The 20,980-nt window shown below is 52.0% G+C and overlaps 1 protein-coding gene across 4 annotated transcripts in view; it reads right to left on the reverse strand.

Annotated features, from left to right (window-relative positions):
* Positions 1–7,258: 7,258 nt before the first annotated feature.
* DGKK (diacylglycerol kinase kappa) overlaps positions 7,259–20,980 on the reverse strand; it is a 156,822-nt gene continuing 143,100 nt past the window's right edge. For 2 of the 4 annotated variants that reach the window (XM_048863923.2, XM_048863926.2), the window contains 4 exons: positions 18,294–18,413; positions 16,805–16,910; positions 14,265–14,395; positions 7,259–11,434 (listed from right to left, as the gene is read on the reverse strand). In XM_048863923.2, coding sequence (XP_048719880.2) covers positions 11,360–11,434; positions 14,265–14,395; positions 16,805–16,910; positions 18,294–18,413 — 432 coding nt within the window. In that variant the 3' untranslated portion in view covers positions 7,259–11,359. The remainder of the gene's footprint in view (positions 11,435–14,264; positions 14,396–16,804; positions 16,911–18,293; positions 18,414–20,980) is intronic. The other 2 variants (XM_048863924.2, XM_048863925.2) reach the window with 2 other exon arrangements.

Consider the following 20,980-nt stretch of genomic DNA (forward strand, 5'->3'; position numbering starts at 1 on the left):
TTCAGATGTGGTAATATCCACCTCCATATCCTCATTCCCATTTGTCATCCTGCCATTATCCCTAAGCTCCTCATTAAAGACTGAGGCAAAGTATTTGTTTAGATATTGGGCCATGCCTAGATTATCCTTAACCTCCACTCCACCCTCAGTGTTTAGTGGTCCCACTTCTTCTTTCTTTGTTTTCTTTTATTTATATGGCTATAGAACCTTTTACTATTGGCTTTAATTCCCTTTGCAAGGTCCAACTCTACATGGCTTTTGGCCTTTCTCACTTTATCCCTGCATGTTCTGACCTCAATAAGGTAGCTTTCCTTGCTGGTCCCTCCCATCTTCCACTCCTTGTAGGCTTTCTGCTTTTTCTTAATCACCACTCTGAGATGCTTGGTCTACAACTTCTGCCTATGAGTTTTTTCCCCTTTCTTGGGATGCAGGCTTCCGATAGCTTCTCCAGCTTTGACTTGAAGTAATTCCAGGCCTCCTCTGCCTTTAGATCCACAAGTTCTTCAGTCCAATCCACTTCCTTAATTAATTTCCTTAATTTTTTAAAGTCAGCCCTTTTGAAATTTAAAAACCCAACTCACAGATCTATTTTTGTTTATCCTTCCATTTGGTTTGAACTGAATTAGCTCATGATCGCTCGAACCAAGGTTGTCCCCTACAACCATTTCTTCTATGAGGTCTTCACTGCTCACCAAAACCAAATCTAAAATGGCATCCCCTTTTGTTGGTTCAGCAACTACTTGGTGAAAGAATCCATCAGCTATCACACCCAGGAAAATCTGAGCCCTATTATTATTACTAGCACTCGTCCTCCAGTCTATATCTGGGAAGTTAAAGTCTCCCATGATCACACAATTCCCGTTAGTATTTACTTAATTAAAAATATTAAAGAGGGCTCTATCCATACCCAAATCAGATCCCGGTGGTCTATAGCTCACCTCAAGCACTATCCCAGGGGAGGCTCTAGTAGCTTTCTTCCCCAATGTGATTTTTGCCCAGACAGACTCGGTCTTATCCATTCCATCGCCTCTTATTTCTTTACAGTCTACCTCATCATTGATATACAATGCTACTCCGCCACCTTTGCCTTCATTTCTGTCTTTCCTAAACAGCACATACCCTTCCATACCTGTAGTCCAGTCATGACAACTATTCCACCATGGTTCTGTTATCCCTATAATATCTGGTTTTACTTCCTGCACCAGTAGCTCTAGTTCCTCCATTTTGTTACCGAGGCTTCTCGCACTGGGGTACAAACATCTTAATTTTGCTGTTTGGCTTTGCTCACATTCTTCACTCGATTTACACACAGACATTCTATCACCAGTATCACCTATTAGACTGGTATCCACACTGCCCTTCCTCCTTATGTCCATTCTCCTACCCACGGCTGTATCCTTTCTTACTTTTTCTTCCCTCTCAGTGCTAAAATCCAGCATGGAGATTACCTGGACATCTCCCAGCCATCTCCTGCAGATTCCTAGTTTAAAGCTCTCCTAATCAGTTGTGACAGCCACCATCCTAGAAGTCTATTTCCCTCCCTACACAGGTGAAGTCCATCCTGAGAGAACAGTCCTCTGCCATGAATGCCTCCTAGTGGCCATGCATCCCCAAACCCTCCTTATAGCACCACTACCTGAGCCAGCTGTTGATCATCATAATCTTGTCCCATCTTTGTTGCCCTTCCCTAGGCACAGGCAGAATCCCACTGAAGATCACCTGAGCCTCAATTTCCTTAAGCATCTTCCCCAGCCTGGTATAGTCTCCCTTGATACGTTCCAGCGAGAATCTAGCTGTATCATTTGTTCCCACATGAAGGACAATCAGTGGATTCTTTCCCGCTCCCATTAGGATCCTCTTCAGCCTCAGGTCCACATCCCATATTTTAGCGCCCAGCAGACAGGACACCCTTCTGTTCTCTGGATCAGCTTTGGTGACAGACCTGTCTATTCGTCTCAGTAAGGAGTCCCCAATCATGTAGACCTGCCTTTTCCTGTTGATGGTGCGATTCTCCGGTCTATCCCCTGTTCCCTCTGGCTGCAAGTTCTCTTAATTCCTATTCTCCCTTGCAATCCTCTGCAACTCATCCCGTATCCTCCTGGGGCTCATATTTGGTGTTATCTCCATTGACTCTTCCCCTCTTCCTATAGGGCTAGCTGCTCTTCTCTTCTTCCTTGTCCTCTCACCTTCAGTGACCACCTGATGTGTCCCTTCTTCATTTTCCAACTCTGCAAACCTGTTCCTGAGCTCTGTTTCTCCTTCAATAATCAGTCTTTTCCTCTGCCTCGTTCTCTTAGTCACATGCTTCCACTGTCCACTTTCCTCACCCAGCAGTCTCCCCTCAGCGTTCTTTGGTCCTGCTTCCATCTGTAAATCTGAGCTTTTCCCTTCAGCCTCCTCGTGTCTTTGCTCCATCATCTGCTTGACCCTCCCTCCCCCCCTTCTAAACTCAACCAGAGTTTCCACCTGCATCTCCAATCCTCAGATCTTTTCTTCCATCAGGCAGCATTTCATGCAGACGAAACTCTTTTCAGGTACCCCTTGCAGGATTCTGTACATACCGCAGCTTCCACATCCAGTCATCTTCACTGTGTCTTCCACTGCTTGGGTCACTACCACTGCTGCTCTGTATCTGTCACAGCCTTCCCACCTAAGTCCTGTTGGTCCAGGAAACATACACAAACCTAAAACACCCCCACCCACAGCAAAACAAACCCCCAGTGAGCACCACACCACTGCCAGAACATCACACACTCCCTTCACTAGCCTGTCTGTTCCTCTGCCTGGTTCTCCTAATCTTCCCCCAGCAAACTCCCCTGTTTACAGCTCTGTTTGCTGGCCCCTGTGCTGCAGCAGCTGTTGTGGTGGTTATGGATTTGTCCCATGGTCCACCTATTGACTCCCCCTCACGGACTGCCAGCCAATCACCACTCTTCTAACAGCCATGCACTGGGGACCAGCTCCTTACGGAAACCATTGCAGGGATGCCGTATCTCCCCAGGTGTGGCTGCAGAGCTATGTAACCTGCCCAATCACTCTCACTGCCAATGGGGTACAGCTGGTGCAGGCCCTGGGTGGGATTTTCAAAAAAGCTCTGCACAGAGCCAAGTGGGGGATGAGCACATGACAACACCTTGCAGCACCATGTGAGCTGTTGCAGGGTGAATGCTGCTCCACCCAGCTCCATCCCTGCTGCCCCATAGCACCCAACACAATCTGCCTGTTTCTCAGCCTAGTGCTGCATGTGAGTAACCCACAGAGGGCTTGCTAAGGCTGCAGGTTTGTCACTGCATGGGGCTCGGGGCACTGGGAATCCAGCTCCCTCCCACTGTGGCTAGCTGCAGCAAGCCTGGCTCTGCATGTGGGCTGGGGGAGGCAGAGTTATGGAGTAAAATGGAGCCTGGCTCACTCTGGGCTGGAATTGTTTCTCAACTAGACCATGGCTGGAAGCGTTAGGAGGGGCAGAACTGGGGCCCTCAACCAGCCCCTCCCATTGCAGTGTTTTGGGTGGTCAATGATGCAAACACCCCAATGCTCCCTACCATAAAGGCTGTGGTAACTACAATCAGCCTGATGGTGTGCAATGCTGGGCAGCCCCCACCCCCATCCAGTGGGGCTGGACTCAGGCTGTTCCTCCAAGGCCTGAACAGCACATCAGCGGGTGGCTTCCCAGCACAGTGCCAGGGGTGGGGTGCTACAGGGGGTATGGGGAATAAGTGGGAAGCTGTTCTCTTTAGCACACGTGTATGAAACAGAGCAATGCTGTTAGGCCAGGGGCTGCTGGTCAGGCCCTGGCCCTCTTGCGTGTGCTGGGCAGGGAGTTACTCAGGTTGAGGTAAACTGGTCTCTAACAATACCAGTTGCCTCCCCTCCCACACTTCTCTATCCAGAGGGACAATAACCCCCTCTCCCCTATGGTAGCCCTATTACATCTTTCTGTGTTTTGTGTGTGTATACACAGCAGCTAACCCCACATCGTCCTCTGTGACTAGGCCTCCTAGCTACTACCATAATCATTAATAGCCACAACTGTTCTGCTTTTTTTCTTAAAGCCCCAGGTCCTGGAGTCAGGGGACCAAGGGAATTGCAGCTATTCATTTTCAAGGTGAGCATCTAGTCATCAGGGCTGGGGAGAAGCTTGAAACTGACCCCTGAAAGACCCAGGCACGAAATGACGCCCAACATTTATTGTACCAAGATTTTGTGAGTTTTAGGCAGAGCTTATACTTTGGGGGCCTGGCTTGAGTTTTAAGGGCTGGGGTTGGCCATCTGAGTGGCTCACTTGAAAGATGAAATGACATTTCTCTGCTCCCCCTGGTATGACACTGCACTCTAGCATATTTTCATAAAATTATATAATGAATGTAATGTAACTGGAATATGCTTCATGCAAAAGGTCTCGTTTAAGGTATCATTACAAAGCTTATAATCTACTGTGTGGGGTCATCCTATTTGCATGTATGTTTCATTCTTGTATCTGAAACTAGAAATATGAAATATAACTGAGGTCCCATTGTAATTATGTAAAGTGTGGGCCGTTGATGGTGGTTGGGAATTTTAATGTCTCCTATTAACCAGGACAATTGACTGTAAATGTTTCTGTTTCTTTGTAAGTCTTCCTGTATACCTGTGGGCTGGCAAGTGGGTAACAAAGTCTTACAGTGCCATGTGACCATGTCACCTGAACTAGAATCCATCTTTAACCTGGTACTTTTCCATTCAGAAGGAGGGGTGCGAACGCAGAGAGGGACAAAGGATTCCCCCCTTGTGCAAAAGACGTTTATATAAGGGGGTTGAACAGAGCAAAGGGGGCTGCAGTCATGAGGAATCCCCTAGCTACCACCTGAGCTGGAACCAGGGCTCTACCAGGGGAAAGGATTGTGCCCAGACTAGGAAGGTGTCCGGTATGTGAAAGCAGTTTATTGAAATGTTTATTGAATGTCTGAGGGTGACATTTAATCTGTAATCAGTTTTCTTACTGTATTAGGCTTAGACTTGCATGTTTTATTCTATTTTGCTTGGTAATTCACTTTGTTCTGTCTGTTATTACTTGGGACAACTTATGGGAGGAGGGACAGCTCAGTGGTTTGAGCATTAGCCTCCTAAACCCAGGGTTGTGAGCTCAATCCTTGAGGGGGCCATTTAGGGATCTGGGGCAAAAATTGGGGATTGGTCCTGCTTTGAGTAGGGGGTTGGACCAGATTCATAGATTCATAGATATTTAGGCCAGAAGGGACCATTATGATCATCTAGTCTGACCTCCTGCACAATGCAGGCCACAGAATTTCACCCACCACTCCTAAAAAAGACCTCACACCTATATCTGTGCTATTGAAGTCCTCAAATTGTAGTTTGAAGACCTCAAGGCGCAGAGAATCCTCCAGCAAGTGACCCGTGCCCCATGCTACAGAGGAAGGCGAAAAACCTCCAGGGCCTTCCAATCTGCCCTGGAGGAAATTTCCTTCCCGACCCCAAATATGGCGATCAGCTAAACCCTGAGCATATGGGCAAGATTCATCAGCCAGATACTACAGAAAATTCTTTCCCGGGTAACTTGGATCTTACCCCATCTAAAAACCCATCACAGGCCATTGGGCCTATTTACCATGAATATTTAATTACCAAAACCATGTTATCCCATCATACCATCTCCTCCATAAACTTATCGAGTTTAATCTTAAAGCAAGATAGATCTTTTGCCCCCACTACTTCCCTCGGAAGGCTATTCCAAAACTTCACTCCTCTGATGGTTAGAAACCTTCGTCTAATTTCTAATCTAAATTTCCTAGTGGCCAGTTTATATCCATTTGTTCTTGTGTCCACATTGGTACTGAGTTTAAATAATTCCTCTCCCTCTCTGGTATTTATCCCTCTGATATATTTATAGAGAGCAATCATATCTCCCCTCAACCTTCTTTTAGTTAGGCTAAACAAGCCAAGCTCCCTGAGTCTCCTTTCATAAGACAAGTTTTCCATTCCTCGGATCATCCCAGTAGCCCTTCTCTGTACCTGTTCCAGTTTGAATTCATCCTTCTTAAACATGGGAGACCAGAACTGCACACAGTATTCCAGGTGAGGTCTCACCAGTGCCTTATATAATGGTACTAAAACCTCCTTATCCCTACTGGAAATACCTCTCCTGATGCATCCCAAGATGACATTAGCTTTTTTCACAGCCATATCACATTGGCAGCTCATAGTCATCCTATGATCAACCAATACTCCAAGGTCCTTTTCCTCCTCCATTACTTCTAGTTGATGCGTCCCTAGCTTATAACTAAAATTCTTGTTATTAATCCCTAAATGCATGACCTTACACTTCTCACTATTAAATTTCATCCTATTCCTATTACTCCAGTTTACAAGGTCATCCAGATCTTCCTGTAGGGTATCCCTGTCCTTCTCTAAATTAGCAATACCTCCCAGCTTTGTATCATCTGCAAACTTTATTAGCACACTCCCACTTTTTGTGCCCAGGTCAGTAATAAAAAGATTAAATAAGATTGGTCCCAAAACTGATCCTTGAGGAACTCCACTGGTAACCTCCCTCCAACTTGACAGTTCACCTTTCAGTAGGACCCGTTGTAGTCTCCCCTTTAACCAATTCCCTATCCACCTTTCAATTTTCCTATTGATGCCCATCTTATCCAATTTAACTAATAATTCCCCATGTGGCACAGTATCAAACGCCTTACTAAAATCTAAGTAAATTAGATCCACTGCGTAAATTAGATCCAGATGACCTCCTTAGGTCCCTTCCAACCCTGATATTCTATGAAATCCTACCTTTTGTATTTAATAAAATCACTTCTTACTTATCAGAGTATTAATATGGGGTAGGGGGCAAATAGCTGTGCATATCTCTCGATCAATGTTATAGAGGGCAAACAGTTTGAGTTTATCCTGTATAAGCTTTATACAGGGTAGAAGGGATTTATTTGGGGTTTGGATCCCATTGGGAGTTGGTATCTGAGTGCTGGAGACAGGAGCACTTCTTAAGCGGTTTTCAGTTAAGCCTGCAGCTTTGGGGGGACGTGGTTCAGACGTCGTTCTGGGTTTGCAGCAAGCAAGCAAGCATGTCTGGCTCAAACCGGGCAGGGGACTGAAGTCCCAAGCTGGCACAGGAAACAGGCTCTGAGGTAGCCTCAGCACATCAGGTGGCAGTCCCAAAAGGGGTTTTCTGTGATCGAACCCCTCACACCTGGAATCCAGCCTGTCCCCTCAACTAGCCCAAGCCGCACCAGTAAAACCACACGCAAATGTTTCCATCATTTTTAATCTTTTACATTTAGCAAACTCCCCACCCCAAACTCTGCAGGCTGGGTGTAGCTGGCCCACTGCCTCCTTCCATTCCTGCCTTCAGCCTGCCCATAACAAACAGGCTAAGATACAGTCAAGCAAAACTCAAGGGCAGGGGTTTTTTTTGGAGGGGTGGAAGGGTCTCCAATCTTCTCCCCTACTTCTACCTCCACTCTTGCTTCCCGGCCCTCTGCTTCTGATCAGCCAGTACCTGCCCCACCCCCCACCACTGGACAGTAGCATAAGGCCACAGAGGATTTCACAAACACCGCTAACAGTGCATGGGGCTGGCTGCTTTTGGCCTAGGTCCTGGGTCTCACTGCAATTAAGCCTCTCCCTGGCACGACTTAATTTACAGTAGGGCAGGAGCTGCTGCTGCTGCCAGCACCTGGCCAATTCAGTTACCGGCACACATAAAATGTCCTGTTAATATAAACAGGCTGCTTCTGGCTCCAGCCTCCCACAGCAGGGGCCCCCATCAGCTGTACTGGGCCACTGGCTGAGGCCAGAGATCAGAGGGGAGCCCACTTTCTAGTCTGACTAAATTTGGTGCAAACTGAGGAGGCTAGGACAAGTTCTTCTTGCTCCTGGCCTCGGGGCTAAACCCTGTTCCTGGGCAGTGATGCCATTAGGTGTCCCCTGCTTAGCAGTCTTGAAGGTGTGGGTGGCACCTGCTGACCTGAGCTCTGCAGGGACTTATCACTGCAGGAACAGCAGCATGTGGGGCAGTGCTCCCATTACAGCCCTGCCTCTTGGGGAGTTGCAGGAAGGAGATGAATGGTGCCAGGTCGGCCTAATGGTGATTTATGCTCACTTTGGACCAAGCCGAGGGAGACACCCTGTCCCTGGGGCTGCATGAAGGGTAGAAGGGCAGCGTCGAACCCCCTCCCCCCTGCATTATGTGGTGACCAGAGGGAGCATTGCAGTAGCCTAACTGTTCTGGCCTTTCCCATCCCAGGCTCTTACCCCTCCCCCCTGGGCCCAGCCTAACCCAGCCCATGCTATGGAGACTATATAGGGCAGCAGCTACCTCTGGGGAAATGGTCATTTAAACATCCCCATGTACACCCTCCCCCCACCCCATCCCTACATTCACAGTCACTATACACACCACCCACTGGATCACAGGTTAGCGCACAAGAGTTCAGCACTACCCCACCCAGCCTGCAGAGAGCACAGGCAGGCTGTTTCCCTTGACACCTGCCCCAGCCTCCTGGGTGCATGGCTCTATCTGGGGCACACACAGCAGGACAAAGGTGGGTGATGGAGGTATGACTCCAACCCTCACAAGACAATCTCCAAAGCCAGGCCCTATAACTCACTCTGCGGGGACCAGGGCTGGTCCAGGCAGTGATTACAATACATTCATAAGTGATTCATTGCACTGCCATCCAGTGTTAACACACAGCTCCCCTCCCCACTTGGGGCCATTGCACAAGAGTCCATGGCGGCTGTGTTTAATGCTTTGTCCTAACAGCAGATTTGCTGGAGGGTGGCTGGTTCCTGGCTCCTCCATGGAGTGATACGCAAAGGCCATGGCAGTGGTGGGTATCCCAGGTCAGTCCATGCTGCTCTGGCCTTCTCCTGCTACTTCACCAGTTCTTGGACTGCAGCCACAGTGGCACTTTTAAGCAGAACATGGCACCAGGGGGTGAAATGCAGCCCCAGGTGGGCCCAGCTGCTAGTTGGAAGGAAACACCTTTTTGCATTGAGGCGACCCTCCTAGTGCTGTCCGTGGGCCAGCGGCAATACTGCTGTAGAGCAAAACCCAGCCCTTAAGGAACGGGTTTCATCCCCCGAAGCTGTAGGAACTTTAGGACAAAGCTTAAAGCGTAAGATTTCCTCCCAGCACCATTACTGCAGGGCCAGTGCCATGTGCGTGTCTCAGTGTAATGGGAAAGCTCACCTCTTCAAAAGTGGCCACTCCTTTTGGGTGTCCAACAGGAAGCACCCTGAGTTTGATTCTCACAAATGCTGGGCCCTGCCATGCCAGCAGGCATCAGCAGAAGGTGTGAGCTGTTAGCCCCTCTGGAATAATCAATCTCCAGGCAGCTTACATCGGACATCCACAATGGGCAGTTGCTTGAAATTTTGGACTTAAGTTTAAGTGATTTCTCACCTTTCCCAGTGAGTGGGAGGGTTTAATGCTGGCTCCTCACAAAGGTCTGGGGATGGATCAATTATAGAGCTGATTAGACGACATCACAAGGGGTGGGAAACTTTTTTTTACCAGTTTTTCAATATTTCAAGGAGATTTTTTCAAAATCAAATAATTTCCTCCCACCTTCATGACTGCCTCTTCCTTTTGTATCACTGTTCTGGGGCAATGAAGCTGGGAGGTGACTCTTTATTACATTGAGCAGGGCAATTTTTCCAAATTAACATCAAACTGCGAGGAAGAGATCAGAGGCCTCCGACTACCAGAGGAGCATTGGTGGCTGGTAATTGTCAGAGGCTGGAGTACTTGCTGCACCAACCTAGTCCAGTTCAATCCAGGACAGAATAAATTACAGGTTTACATCTCACTGCAATAAATATGTTTTCTCTGAAACTATTTACAGAGTTTAAATACATTTTATGGCTGAACAACAGTGGAGCGGGGTGGGAGGTTGGTTTTTTTTTTGTGTTGTTTTTTTTTTTGTGGTGTATTTCACTATTACAACTTCCAAAGCTGCCATATTGAAATGTCAGAAGGTTCTCGAGCCTGCGTAAGCTGGTCCCCCTTGATGCCCGGAAGGAGCCCCCTCCTCTGCTCCAGGCTAGGAGGAGCCTTGAGTTCCCCATTTTTACTTCGCAGAAGCCTCTTGAATGGCACTGAATGGTGGCAGGGAACGTGAGCTGCCTTTGGGTGGGACGGACAGTGGGAGGCCTGATCTCAGGTGGGGCTCACAAGGCTAACGTGCCCCTGGGATCAATGGGAGTCAGGGCGGCCTATGATGAGTTTCAGGTTCTGGAACCCAAGAGATTTGGTATTCAGAGGAGGAAACCAACATGCTACCCATGTAGTGCCATGAGGCTAAAGGGAGCTCCATCACCTCTGGCTCAAAACAACCAAGCCAAGAGGAATGAGGGCCGGTGGGCAAGGACAGGGTGTCCAGTTGTCTCAGCAGACAACCCAATACGCCCCAGTACTGCTGGAGGAACCAGCTACATTCCATAGGCAGGAAACTGGCAAACTAAAGCAATATACACACACGCTGCTCTGAGCGGCCTTTGGACGAGACGCAGGCAGGAAAGGTGGCCCAGCATGCACTGTACCCTTCCAGGACAGGATACGCTGCCACGAGCCCAAACGTATCACAGCTTTGAAATGAAGACTAGAAAAGCCAGGGTGCCGGTGAGGCATGCCCTAGTGCCCGTTCCCCCATAGCCCTGTCAAAGAGGCACTATCCCTCCCTGAAGGTGGGACATGAGGACTCGTAGCCTTTGACACTGTCGAGTGTTCTGCCTCCGATGGGCCCCAGCTGGCGCCGTAGTCTCACAGATCTGGCCATTTCATGGTGTTTGCTCGCACCTCACCACTTGCTGCTGGCTGCCTTCTCTCACCTGACTCCGTCTCCTTCACATTGAAGCCTGAAAGTAGCCAACTAAATGTGATTCAGCTGCTATGGAAACCTGGCAACCCCAACAGCACACATACAGCTTGGTCCTTCCTTCTTGCTCACAGGTACGTACGGAAATGAACTGCTGACCTGAAACCATCAAGCACAGAAACCAAAACCACGAGAGCAATCAAGGGCAAAGACGCACAGATCAATGATCTTTGGCAAACATGGAAATGTAAACTCTTCAGGGGCACGCTTGAGAGTGGTGATGAGAAATGTTCTAGTGTAAGGATTCCACAGCATCCCATTCTGGGCCGTTTGCTGATGGGATGCATCTGCATCAGGAACAAACATGCTCGAGAACAGATGCCTAGGTGTTTAGCGTTCTAGAATGAATGTGAAGTTGCTAGTGTTCTAGAGTGCCTGTTCTAGATTTCAGGTTCTAGAGGGCCCATCCAGAATTAAGATTCCTCATCACGGTCACTGGCCGCATTCTTTTTCCTTTATATACTTTGCTAGGGATGGCTGCTGATGTCTTTAATTCCCTGGAGAATCCTCTTCATATGGCCCACCTTTGTTATCCCCAGATCCTGAATAAAAGAAGAGAGGAGAAAGTGTGGGTTGAATAAACACGCACCTGACAAATACACAAAGCGTCTCTAAATCACAGGGTTAGGGACATTTTTATTACTGATGAACTCGGGCTCCAGTCCTGCAATACTTGCACCCCAGCCTCCCTTGGCAGTCTAGGCGGCGTGCACAGGATCAAGTTCTAGGGCTCAGTGGCATGTGAAGCACATGAAGCATCCGATGAAGTGAGCTGTAGCTCACGAAAGCTTATGCTCACATAAATTGGTTAGTCTCGAAGGTGCCACAAGTCCTCCTTTTCTTTTTGCGGATACAGACTAACACGGCTGTTACTCTGAAACATGTGAAGCACAGCGACACATTAGCAAATGCAGCCAGGAAAACACTGGCTTAAAAGCCCCGCTGGATTTCTAGCCAACCATCTGCTTGCCCCTCGGTCGGAATCCAGCCCCCCATAGGAAGCAGCTCTCACCACAGGCAAACTGCGAGTCCAATCCAGCCAGGAGGCTGGCGTATCTGAGACTCTCCTGGGCCAGGTGGCTGGCTAAGAGTGGGCCCTGCGCCCAGAGATGGCATATCCCACCTACCAGGCTGGCAGCAGCAGCTGGATGGTGCCCCACGCTGGGACCCACTGTCTTCCATTCGCCAGTCAGGGTCTGGGGCTGCCCACAGGGGAGGAGAGCCCCGGAACCCGGGGGCGGGGGTGCACCAAAGAGGGCTTTGAGGCCTGATCCACAGCCCACCCTGGCTGCGCGTGGGGGAGGAGACATTGGAATAGAGAATCCAAAGGCATGCCATAGCCACCTCCCCCAGTGGGGTAGGGCAGGCTGTGTAAACTGTGCAGGCTGAGGAGGAGCAGGGCAGCGTGTGTGTACTGGGCAGGCAGGAGGCTGGCAGAATGGGGGAATGGGGCGGGGTGTGTGTACCAAGCAGGCAGGATTGCAGGGCAGGCCCTGTGTACTGGGTAGGCAGGTGGAAGGCCAGTCAGGGGAGTGGGGCAGGGCATGTGTACCAGGTAGGCAGGGGGCAGGCTGGTCGGGGGAGTGGTGCAGGGTGTGTGAACTGGGCAGGCAGGAGGCTGGGAGGATTGGGGAGTGGGGTAGGGTGTGTGTACCAGGCAGGCAGGGGTAGTGGGGCAGGGCCTGTGTACTGGGCAAGCTGGTCAGGGGAGTGGGTAGGGCATGTGAACCAGGCAGGCAGGGGGCTGGCAGGATGGGGGAGCGGGGCAGGGCCTGTATACTGGGCAGACAGGGGGCAGGCTGGTCTGGGGAGCTGGTAGTGGGTCAGGGCCTGTGTACTGGGCAAGCAGGTGGCAGGTTGGTCAGGGGAGTGGGGCAGGGCATGATGTGTACCAGGCAGGCAGGGGGCTGGCAGGTCAGGGGAGTGGGGCAGGGTGTGTGAACTGGGCAGGCAGAGGGCAGGCTGGTCGGGGGAATGGGGCAAGCTAATGTGCACCAGGCAGATGGGACAGGCTGGTTGGGGGAGAGAGGCAGGGCATGTGAAACGGGCAAGCAGGGGGCAGGCGAGAGGGACAGGGCGTGGTTACAGGGCAGGCAGAGGGCATGCTGGTTGGGGGTGCTGGGCAGGGCTTATGTACTAGGGAGGCAGGAGGGAGGCTGGTCAGGGGAGTGAGGTAAGGTATTTGAACCAGGCAGGCTGAGGGGGCAGCAGCTCGGAGGAGCAGGGCAGAGAGTGTGTACTGGGCAGGCAGGTGTCAGGCTGGTCAGGAGACTGGAACATGATGTGTGAACTGGGGCAGGCAGGGGGCTGGTAGGAGTGGGGCAGGGCGTGTGTACTGGGCAAACAGGGCTGGTCGGGGGAGTGGGGCTGGGCTGGTTGAAAAATTGTAGTTGGATGTTTTCCATCGGAAAATGCTGTTTCAGCTAAACTGAAATTTTTATGAAATCAGATGGATTTTGACAAAAGTTTCCACAAAAAATGTGACATTTCAACAATTAAAAAAAAGAACTCTTCAAATTATCCAGGCTCTAATGTCCATGTGAATCAATGGCAGGCTGGCGCCAAGCACCGGTGTGGATTTGGCCCTCAGTGTATTAACTGGAGGAACAGATGTTTTCAGTAGCCTAGAGAAATGATTCCAGGCTAATGGCACAGCTGCTCCTTCAGAGCAAGGTGCAGTCTCCACGGCCCAATTCAGCTCTGGGTCTGTCTGCCAGGAAGAGACCTACTGCTACCAGATGTGATAGGGACACCTGCTCAGTAGGCAATTCTCCCACTCCCCACCCCAAACCTCCTCTCAGCTCATTTCACCTGGCTTCCTAGGAATGAGCGTGACCCTGTGTCCTGGGGGTGGTAGGCTCTGGATCCCATTCCCAAGCCCCACCTTCACTCGGGTGTTTCATTGATCACCCAGGCCAGGTAGCTGGAGGAGATGAATGGAGGTTTGGCTTGTGCTATGGAGTCCCTGGCTGGGAGTCACCATCCCACCCCCTGGCTGCGGGAAGCCAGGGCCGTGCAGCAACACCATGCCTCCCCTGGTTCTCAAGGAGCCCATATTCTGATGGTGTGGCACCACCCGCAGCGAAATGCAAATACACTGGCTCATAGGGCAGGTGCAGCATGCAAGTGCAGCCCCGCCATTGCCATTCAAGTGCCGTGCCAATGACTGGGTTCCAGGGGAGGGGCTAACATGCCAACGCAGCCCTGCCAATGCAATTCCAAGCTGGCTTACAATCATTCATGGTTTTCTGCCAGGAGCCAGGCTGCACCAATCGGGCGGCATTCTGCCCATAACTGTGCCCATGCAGCTCAATGGGGCACTGGTGGAGAGAGCCACGCTGCCGCAGTCAGAAAAGCAAGTCATGCGAGTACCTTCAAGTCTCTTCTCTCCAGCAGGATCAGCTCTGAGCCCTGGATGTCATGGTGGAAAAAAATGTCTTTGTATTCCCCTAAGCCAAGCGTGTCCAGCCAGGCCGCCACCTCCTCAGCGCCCCATTTCTCCACTAGCAAAAAGGGAAAGCAAAGACGATCGACTCAGCAGCGAAAAGTGGACAGAGGCGCAGCCGAAAGCAACACGCGCACACACAGGGAAGCACAAAGCCAGGCAGGGTGAGAGCGCAGGCAGCAGGCAGCAGCATTCCAGCATGGCAGGATCGCATGCCTGGGACTCGGGTGCCACCCGCACCCCCAGATGGAAACGCTCCCTTGCTACAGCCAGGATCTGTTCCAGGCAGCTCTGCTCAGGAGAGGGGCCCTGCCGGGATCCCATTGATTTCTGCTCCCTCACCTCCCTAGTGCAGGGACTATTCCCAAGGCAACCTAGGGTCTCACAACCCGACCCATCTCTATTTCCTACATGGACAGCAGCACGAGAGCTGGGATCGGGCTGGTAGGTGACCCGCGATAGCTGTTTCAGTATGGCTCACAGTTCTTTTTGAGAGCATCAACCTAACATGCTGTATGGAGAGCTAGGTGCCTGCAAAGGGACGCCTTAGCCCAGCAGGGGCACAGAACCATTGCAATGAGTCTATCATGTGCGGTGCCTAGTGAGAGGGAAAAAGGCCGGTGGGCTGTGAACAGTTCCACTCATGCCCAGAAAAGGGGTTTCCCCCACCTGCTTTCCCTGCAAAACACCAGAAATGCTAGAGCTGGCCTCCCCATTCTCAGTGGAGGGCTTAGAAATGTGCTCTGGGACCTGGGGAGAGCTAAGGCCTAATAGTCACTGAAGTTCGAGCCATGTGCGTATGGCCCAGTTCTCATGTCCACCATGAGCAGTGGCGGCTCACACAACGGCAGGGACAAGCGCTAGCCTGAACGATGCACGTGGCCCAACAGGATGCCGATGGTCAAACCGATCCCCTGGGCCCGCAGGAATGAAAAGCAAAACCAAACTTGCCAGCTGCGATTTAGGAGTGCCCTGCTCACGTGCCCCTGACAGGGAAGAAGACGCAGTACCAGAGCCATGCAGCACAGAGCTGCTGTGCCCCCAGGGCCCCACGTGTCGGGACACACAGCTCGGGACTCTGATCTCTTCAAGAGACCAAGCTGTGTGGTGAGAACAGAGGCCAAGCACTGGTCTCAGGAGCTGAGTTGCTCACTCCTTACACTCCCCTCCGAGGGGTCAGGAGGCAGAGCCCCTTGCCCCATACGCTCCCCGCCGAGGCCCCGGGAGGCCCTGCCCCGTATGCTCCCCTTCATGGCCCCAGCACTCCAGAGACATTTCCACACAAAACACTGGCATAAGAACGATCATACTGGGTCAGACCAAAGATCCATCTAGCCCAGTATCCTGTCTTCCAATAGAGGCCAATGCCAGGTGCTTCAGAGAGAATGAATAAAAAAGGGCAGTTATCAAGTGATCCATCCCCTGTCGCCCATTCCCAGCTTCTGGCAAACAGAGTCTAGGGACACTTGTAGCTTGTTTCAAAAGCCCTGAGGCTAGGGTTTTCTGTTCCCTTTACAGCTGCTGCAGCCCTGCAAACTCCCTGGGAGACAGAAGAACGGGGTATGGCCTGAAAGCCAGCCTGCATGCAGATGGCCAGGGGGCACAGGGAGGCCCCCTGAGCAGGCATGGGAGTAATGCACTAGGGCTAGATCTGAGAGTGCAGCAACATTGCCTAGTCCAGCCCATGCCCCCGGGGGAGCCCATTTACTGATGGGCTCAGGGTCACAAAGCGAGTGTGACAGAGCTGAGGTGAAAACGGACTGCCGAGCCTGTGCACCGACCACCAGCCCTCGCTCCCGATAAGGAACCAAGGCACCAGGAGGAAGCCCTGAACTCTCCATGCCTGAGACTTGCTGAGGGGATTCTCCTGCCAGCACCAGGGGGCCGGGACATGGAGCGGGGCTGAGGGCCAGACTCGGGCAAGCGAGGCAGCTGGGGCTGGGAGACTCAGCACTGGGTCTGTTTGCAAAGCTGGTGCCAATGCGGGAGGACAGTCAAACCCATCTGAGACGGTTCGGACCACAAGTCCCATGGCAAGTCAACGGGACACACTCCTAAATCCCCTAGACACTTTGGAAAATCCTCCCATGAGGCACATTTCTTTCTCAACTCCATTTTTATAACTCCCTCCTCTGAGAGAGGAGCTTTGAGCTGACAACCCAGCAAGCTGTGCCCCTTGCCCTGTGCCAGTCACTCCATCCTCGGCATGGTTCAGTGCCTGGCTGCAATCAGAGCCAGCCTGGCAGGCAGATGGGCAGGCAGTCCTGCGGCGCTGCTCTAGACAGGTTCACAGCCCGCCCTGCTCACCTTGTCTAAGTGCCCTCCAGCAGCACAACACCATGGTACGGATTTACTCTGGCTGTGGTAGTGTGCCTGGTTGGTAGCATGGCAGGTCCAGGACATTCCCTAGTGCTTGGGAGGCGGAGGCCGCTTTGCCTGTCTAGCCCACTGCTCCGGAGAGATTTACCTGGGACCATGCTGTTGGATTTCAGCTTCTGAAACTTGTCCTTCTTGGGCTTGGGAATGTTGATCCGTAGCTTCAGGCTGCTCTTGCTGCTGCTCTCGGAGTTCTCCTGGTGCCCGAGGCCGGCAGAGAGGATAACGGGTTAGGTTCACGAGCCATGCATTTCATCTGTGCCACTCCATGCCCTCCTCAGATGCCCACCTCTCCCTGCCAGCAGCAGGGGCCAGTGCTTAACCACACCTGGGTTCTATCCCAGCTCTGCCCTGGCATCCCCAGCACTGGCCGATGCGATTCAAGCCAGCCCAGATCCACCAGTCCTAGCGTCTGTGGAGGGTGTAGTCTAGTCAGGACACGGACGTTTGTACCACCGAATGGGGTTAGAACAGCGGTTCTCAAACTGTGGGTCAGGACCCCAAAGTAGGTCGCAACCCTGTTGTAATGAGGTCAGCAGGGCTGGTGTTAGACTTGCTGGGCTCCCTTGAATGATAAACCCTCCTCTTGGACGGCCTGTGCCCCCAGGAACACAGCCACAAGAAGGGCACCAGAAGAGTCACCAGGAGAGAGCAGAACAGGCCCGATAAAGGCATCTGCTGCACATGAGCAAGTGCCACTGAAGTCAATGGGAGTCACTTGTACGTTTAGCTGCACTACCGGATGGAGAAATCCAGTGCTGGTTCTTCATCTGTTCACAGGATGTGCAACCCTCCCTCCCCTGCCAGCCCTGATTCTCCGCTCTGGGCCTCCCAGAGACACGTTGTGCTCCAAGTATTCCAGATTCCCCAAAAACCCCTGCCCCCTCCGAGCAGGCCCCATCATCACAGCAACATCTGACACATGCACAGCTGAGACTCCCAGTGCACCATACAGAGGGGGATCTTATTCAGACCGGGCCCCTGCTGTGAAGAGATAATAATCTAAGGCCCTGATCCTGGCCTTCAATCAGGCCCATGAGGAGGCTCAGGACTCTAGTAGGACCCAAGCAAGGTCTGCCGGGGCAGATTTGACTGCAGGGTCAGGGCCAGAGTGAGGACAGCAGAGGAGGGAGGGGGAGGCGGGGAGAAGGAGGAAGGCAGACACAGATCTTGCAGTCTCTTGGGAGACTCATGCAAGAGTCTGGAGGCCCAAGTCCCATTTTATTTGCAATTGTTTATTGATTCTCAGGGCTCTGGGTTCTAAGCCCCCTGCAGAAGCACGGGGCTCAGGATGGATGTATATGAAGGGATGGGAGAGAGGATGGTCCAGTCTAACGCAAAGCCAGCTCAGTGGGATGGGAGGGGCTGGGCTGCGAAGGGCCCAGCGCAGGCTCGTTAACAGGGTCCTTGCCAAGGGTCACCCAAAGAGAACTCAGCTCCCCCGCTCTGGTCACTAGGCCAGACTGCCTCACTGACTCTCCCTCCCTGGCTGCAATGGCATCAGGCAGGATCCTGCCAGCGTGGGGAGGAGGAGGAGGAATGACCCACCAAAGTGCCCCCGAGCGGCCCCATACACCCACCTCCTCGGCAGAGTTGATGATGGGCGCCAGCCAGTGGATGTCGAGCAGCCTCTGGAGCTCCTGGCTGACAGTGTTCAGGGCTCTCTGCAGCCTCTCCTCTTGCTGTGGGGAGTCCAGCTGCTGCAGGGATTGGGGGAGAGAGCCATGAGCGTCCCGTGCAGAGCTCATCGTGCGAGCGCATGCCGTGGGTACCGCTCTGGAGAGGATGGGCAGGGACGATGCACTGACCTGCCTTACGGCTCCACCCGCTTGGGACTGGAGCTCAGCTAACCACAAGGATGAGCCCCGGGGAGGAAGTCTGCCCATTCCCCTTTGGGTTTCACTGCTGAGATTGATACCAGCCTCTGCTAGTTACCGATTGCTTGGCTGTCCGTTCCCATCATTCTCCCATCTCTCAAACAGCCCCCGTTGCTGGGACAGAAGGGCACCTGGGCTAAGGGACAAGGTCAAGGCCCCACATTTAGGTTTTGTAAAACCCGGGGCAAACTCCTGGCTCTGTTGAAGTCAATCGCAGAACTTCCTCTGATGTCAGCGAGGCCAGGACTTCACCTTTACAGAACCTAAGCTCCCTGGGAGTGTTCCCTTTAGAAACAAAATCTCCAATGACAGCAGTGTTTTGACTGGCTACTCCTGCAGTTACAATTGGGTACACGAAAGTCCCGCCGTGACACCAACTAAACCCAAATGACACTGACCAACTAACCTGTCTAAGATCAGAGATGCAAAAAGGCAGAGCAAAACTGGGTGTTAAATTGTCTCCATCCTCATCATGCCCAGAGTTCATAAAGAGAGGGGGAGGGGGCTTTGTGTCTCTGAAATATTCTACAAAACTTGGTGCTAAAGTAAAGAACAAGCATGATCCACCCGAGAACAGTGGGTGTCATGTTCCCTTCTAGTAGCTTGAGCTCACAGAGAAAGCCAGCCTGCTACTGCTAACAGCTAGCAGAGTGACTCTCTTAGCTCCAGAGGCTGAAGTCTGTGCTTTTGGGGCTGAACTTCCCAGGTCCAAACCCTGCCGCCATTCCCTGCCCAGCTTTATGAAAGCAGACTGGGAATGAGCATCCTGTTCACAGAATGAGTCTGGCATAAAACCTGGCAAAGATCTTTCAAGACCCACCTCTGCTTTGGCTGTTCCAAATTCATGGTCCAGAGCACAGCTGGGGTCTTTCCAGCAGTGTCCTGGAACCCTGAGCATTCATGCAGAGTTCAGTTCTCAGTCGAGTATCAGGATCTGACAATGAATTGAACAGAGGGCCAGCATGTGACCGCCATGGGGCTAACTAACTGCCACAGGGCCAACGTTGGGGGTTGGTGTCATGGTGCCAGGTGGCGTGGAAGAGGCCTGTTGGTAGCTGTCTTCAAAGCCACAGAGAATTGCCCTTCTGCAGCAGCCTGGAATGCACTGGGAAGGCTGCTTAGCTCAGGGATAACTGAACCCCCTGCCTGTGCCAAGAAGTGGGGACATCAAGGACAAGTTTTGATCACTGGCGCAACAAGCTCATTGCCACTTTAAACAGAACTGGGAGAGGAGGGAGCTCATGATGGAAGTTCCATCTTCTGGTTAGTTTGTATGGAAATGGAGCAAGGGAAAGAGCTGCACTCCCGGTGGAGCTTCTGGGGGTCGGGTGGGGGGGATTTAACTGTCCTGTTAAAGCCGTTCTCCCCTCTTCACACACTCCCCGCCCAGGCAGGGAGAGCTGAAGGAAACAGCTCCGGCTGCACCTCTGATGCCATATCTGGCTGGGTTCCTGTGCGGTGCAGGGCGCCTGGGAGCAGCGTGGCACACAGAGTTGGCATGCAGGGGAACAGGTGCTGCTAGGAGGTGGCACACAGCACAGCCTGGTTCCAAGAGGAACAGGGAGGAACAGTGCTTGGGAAATAACTGCCACATCCAGTCAGCTCCAGGCACGGAGAGTGCCATAGCATTTGTGTCACCCACACCTCTCACTACAGACCACCGAGCTGGCAGCCCATGTTAGAGTGGCAGCGATGCTGGCGGACATCAGCGTGATGTCCTCCTTTACTCTGCCATTAACACTGGGCTGGTCAGCACCCAGCTTTAGGCCACGGCGGTGGGGCTGGTCCCCTCCCCGCTTCACACATCTAGTGGCCCTTGCACCCTACAGTGACCGATGGTCACACCAGCTTGCTCATGGCATGTCAGGAAGAGGGTGCTTTGCAGGAGGGCCTGCTGCCCACTGCTCCAAAAGCTGAGCTGGCTTTAAAAAAATAAATTAAATCTCTACAATGATTACCAAAAGAAAACCTTCAAATCATGCACCAAGAGTAACTGATCCAGTGAGGTCTGCCTGAGACTGCAGACAGTCTGAAACAAGAGCTCTATTAGCTAATAGCTCTGCTTGTCTTGGCGATCTATTAACTCTGGGCCCTAATAATGACTACCCACCCATGATCAGTACCCATTTTGCTGCTGATCAAAGCACAGAAGCAAGGAGAGGGATGATGATCATGTTATGAAGTTCAGCACAGTTTACTGAGGCATTTCATTTTGCCATCAGGAGGGCAGAGCTTGGTTTGAGGGAGGAACCAGTCAAAGTACTGCTACTTTTGTGATCTAATGAGAACTTGGGTAGTCTTGTCACCCCCAGGGCCTCAGCGCAACACCTCACATTACATTCTCTTCCCTCCTGGGCTTCCCCATGCCTTCCCCTCATGCCCTGCCCCCC

This window comes from Caretta caretta, chromosome 9 (assembly GCF_965140235.1).
Source record: "Caretta caretta isolate rCarCar2 chromosome 9, rCarCar1.hap1, whole genome shotgun sequence".
In the NCBI taxonomy this organism is placed as follows: domain Eukaryota; kingdom Metazoa; phylum Chordata; order Testudines; family Cheloniidae; genus Caretta; species Caretta caretta.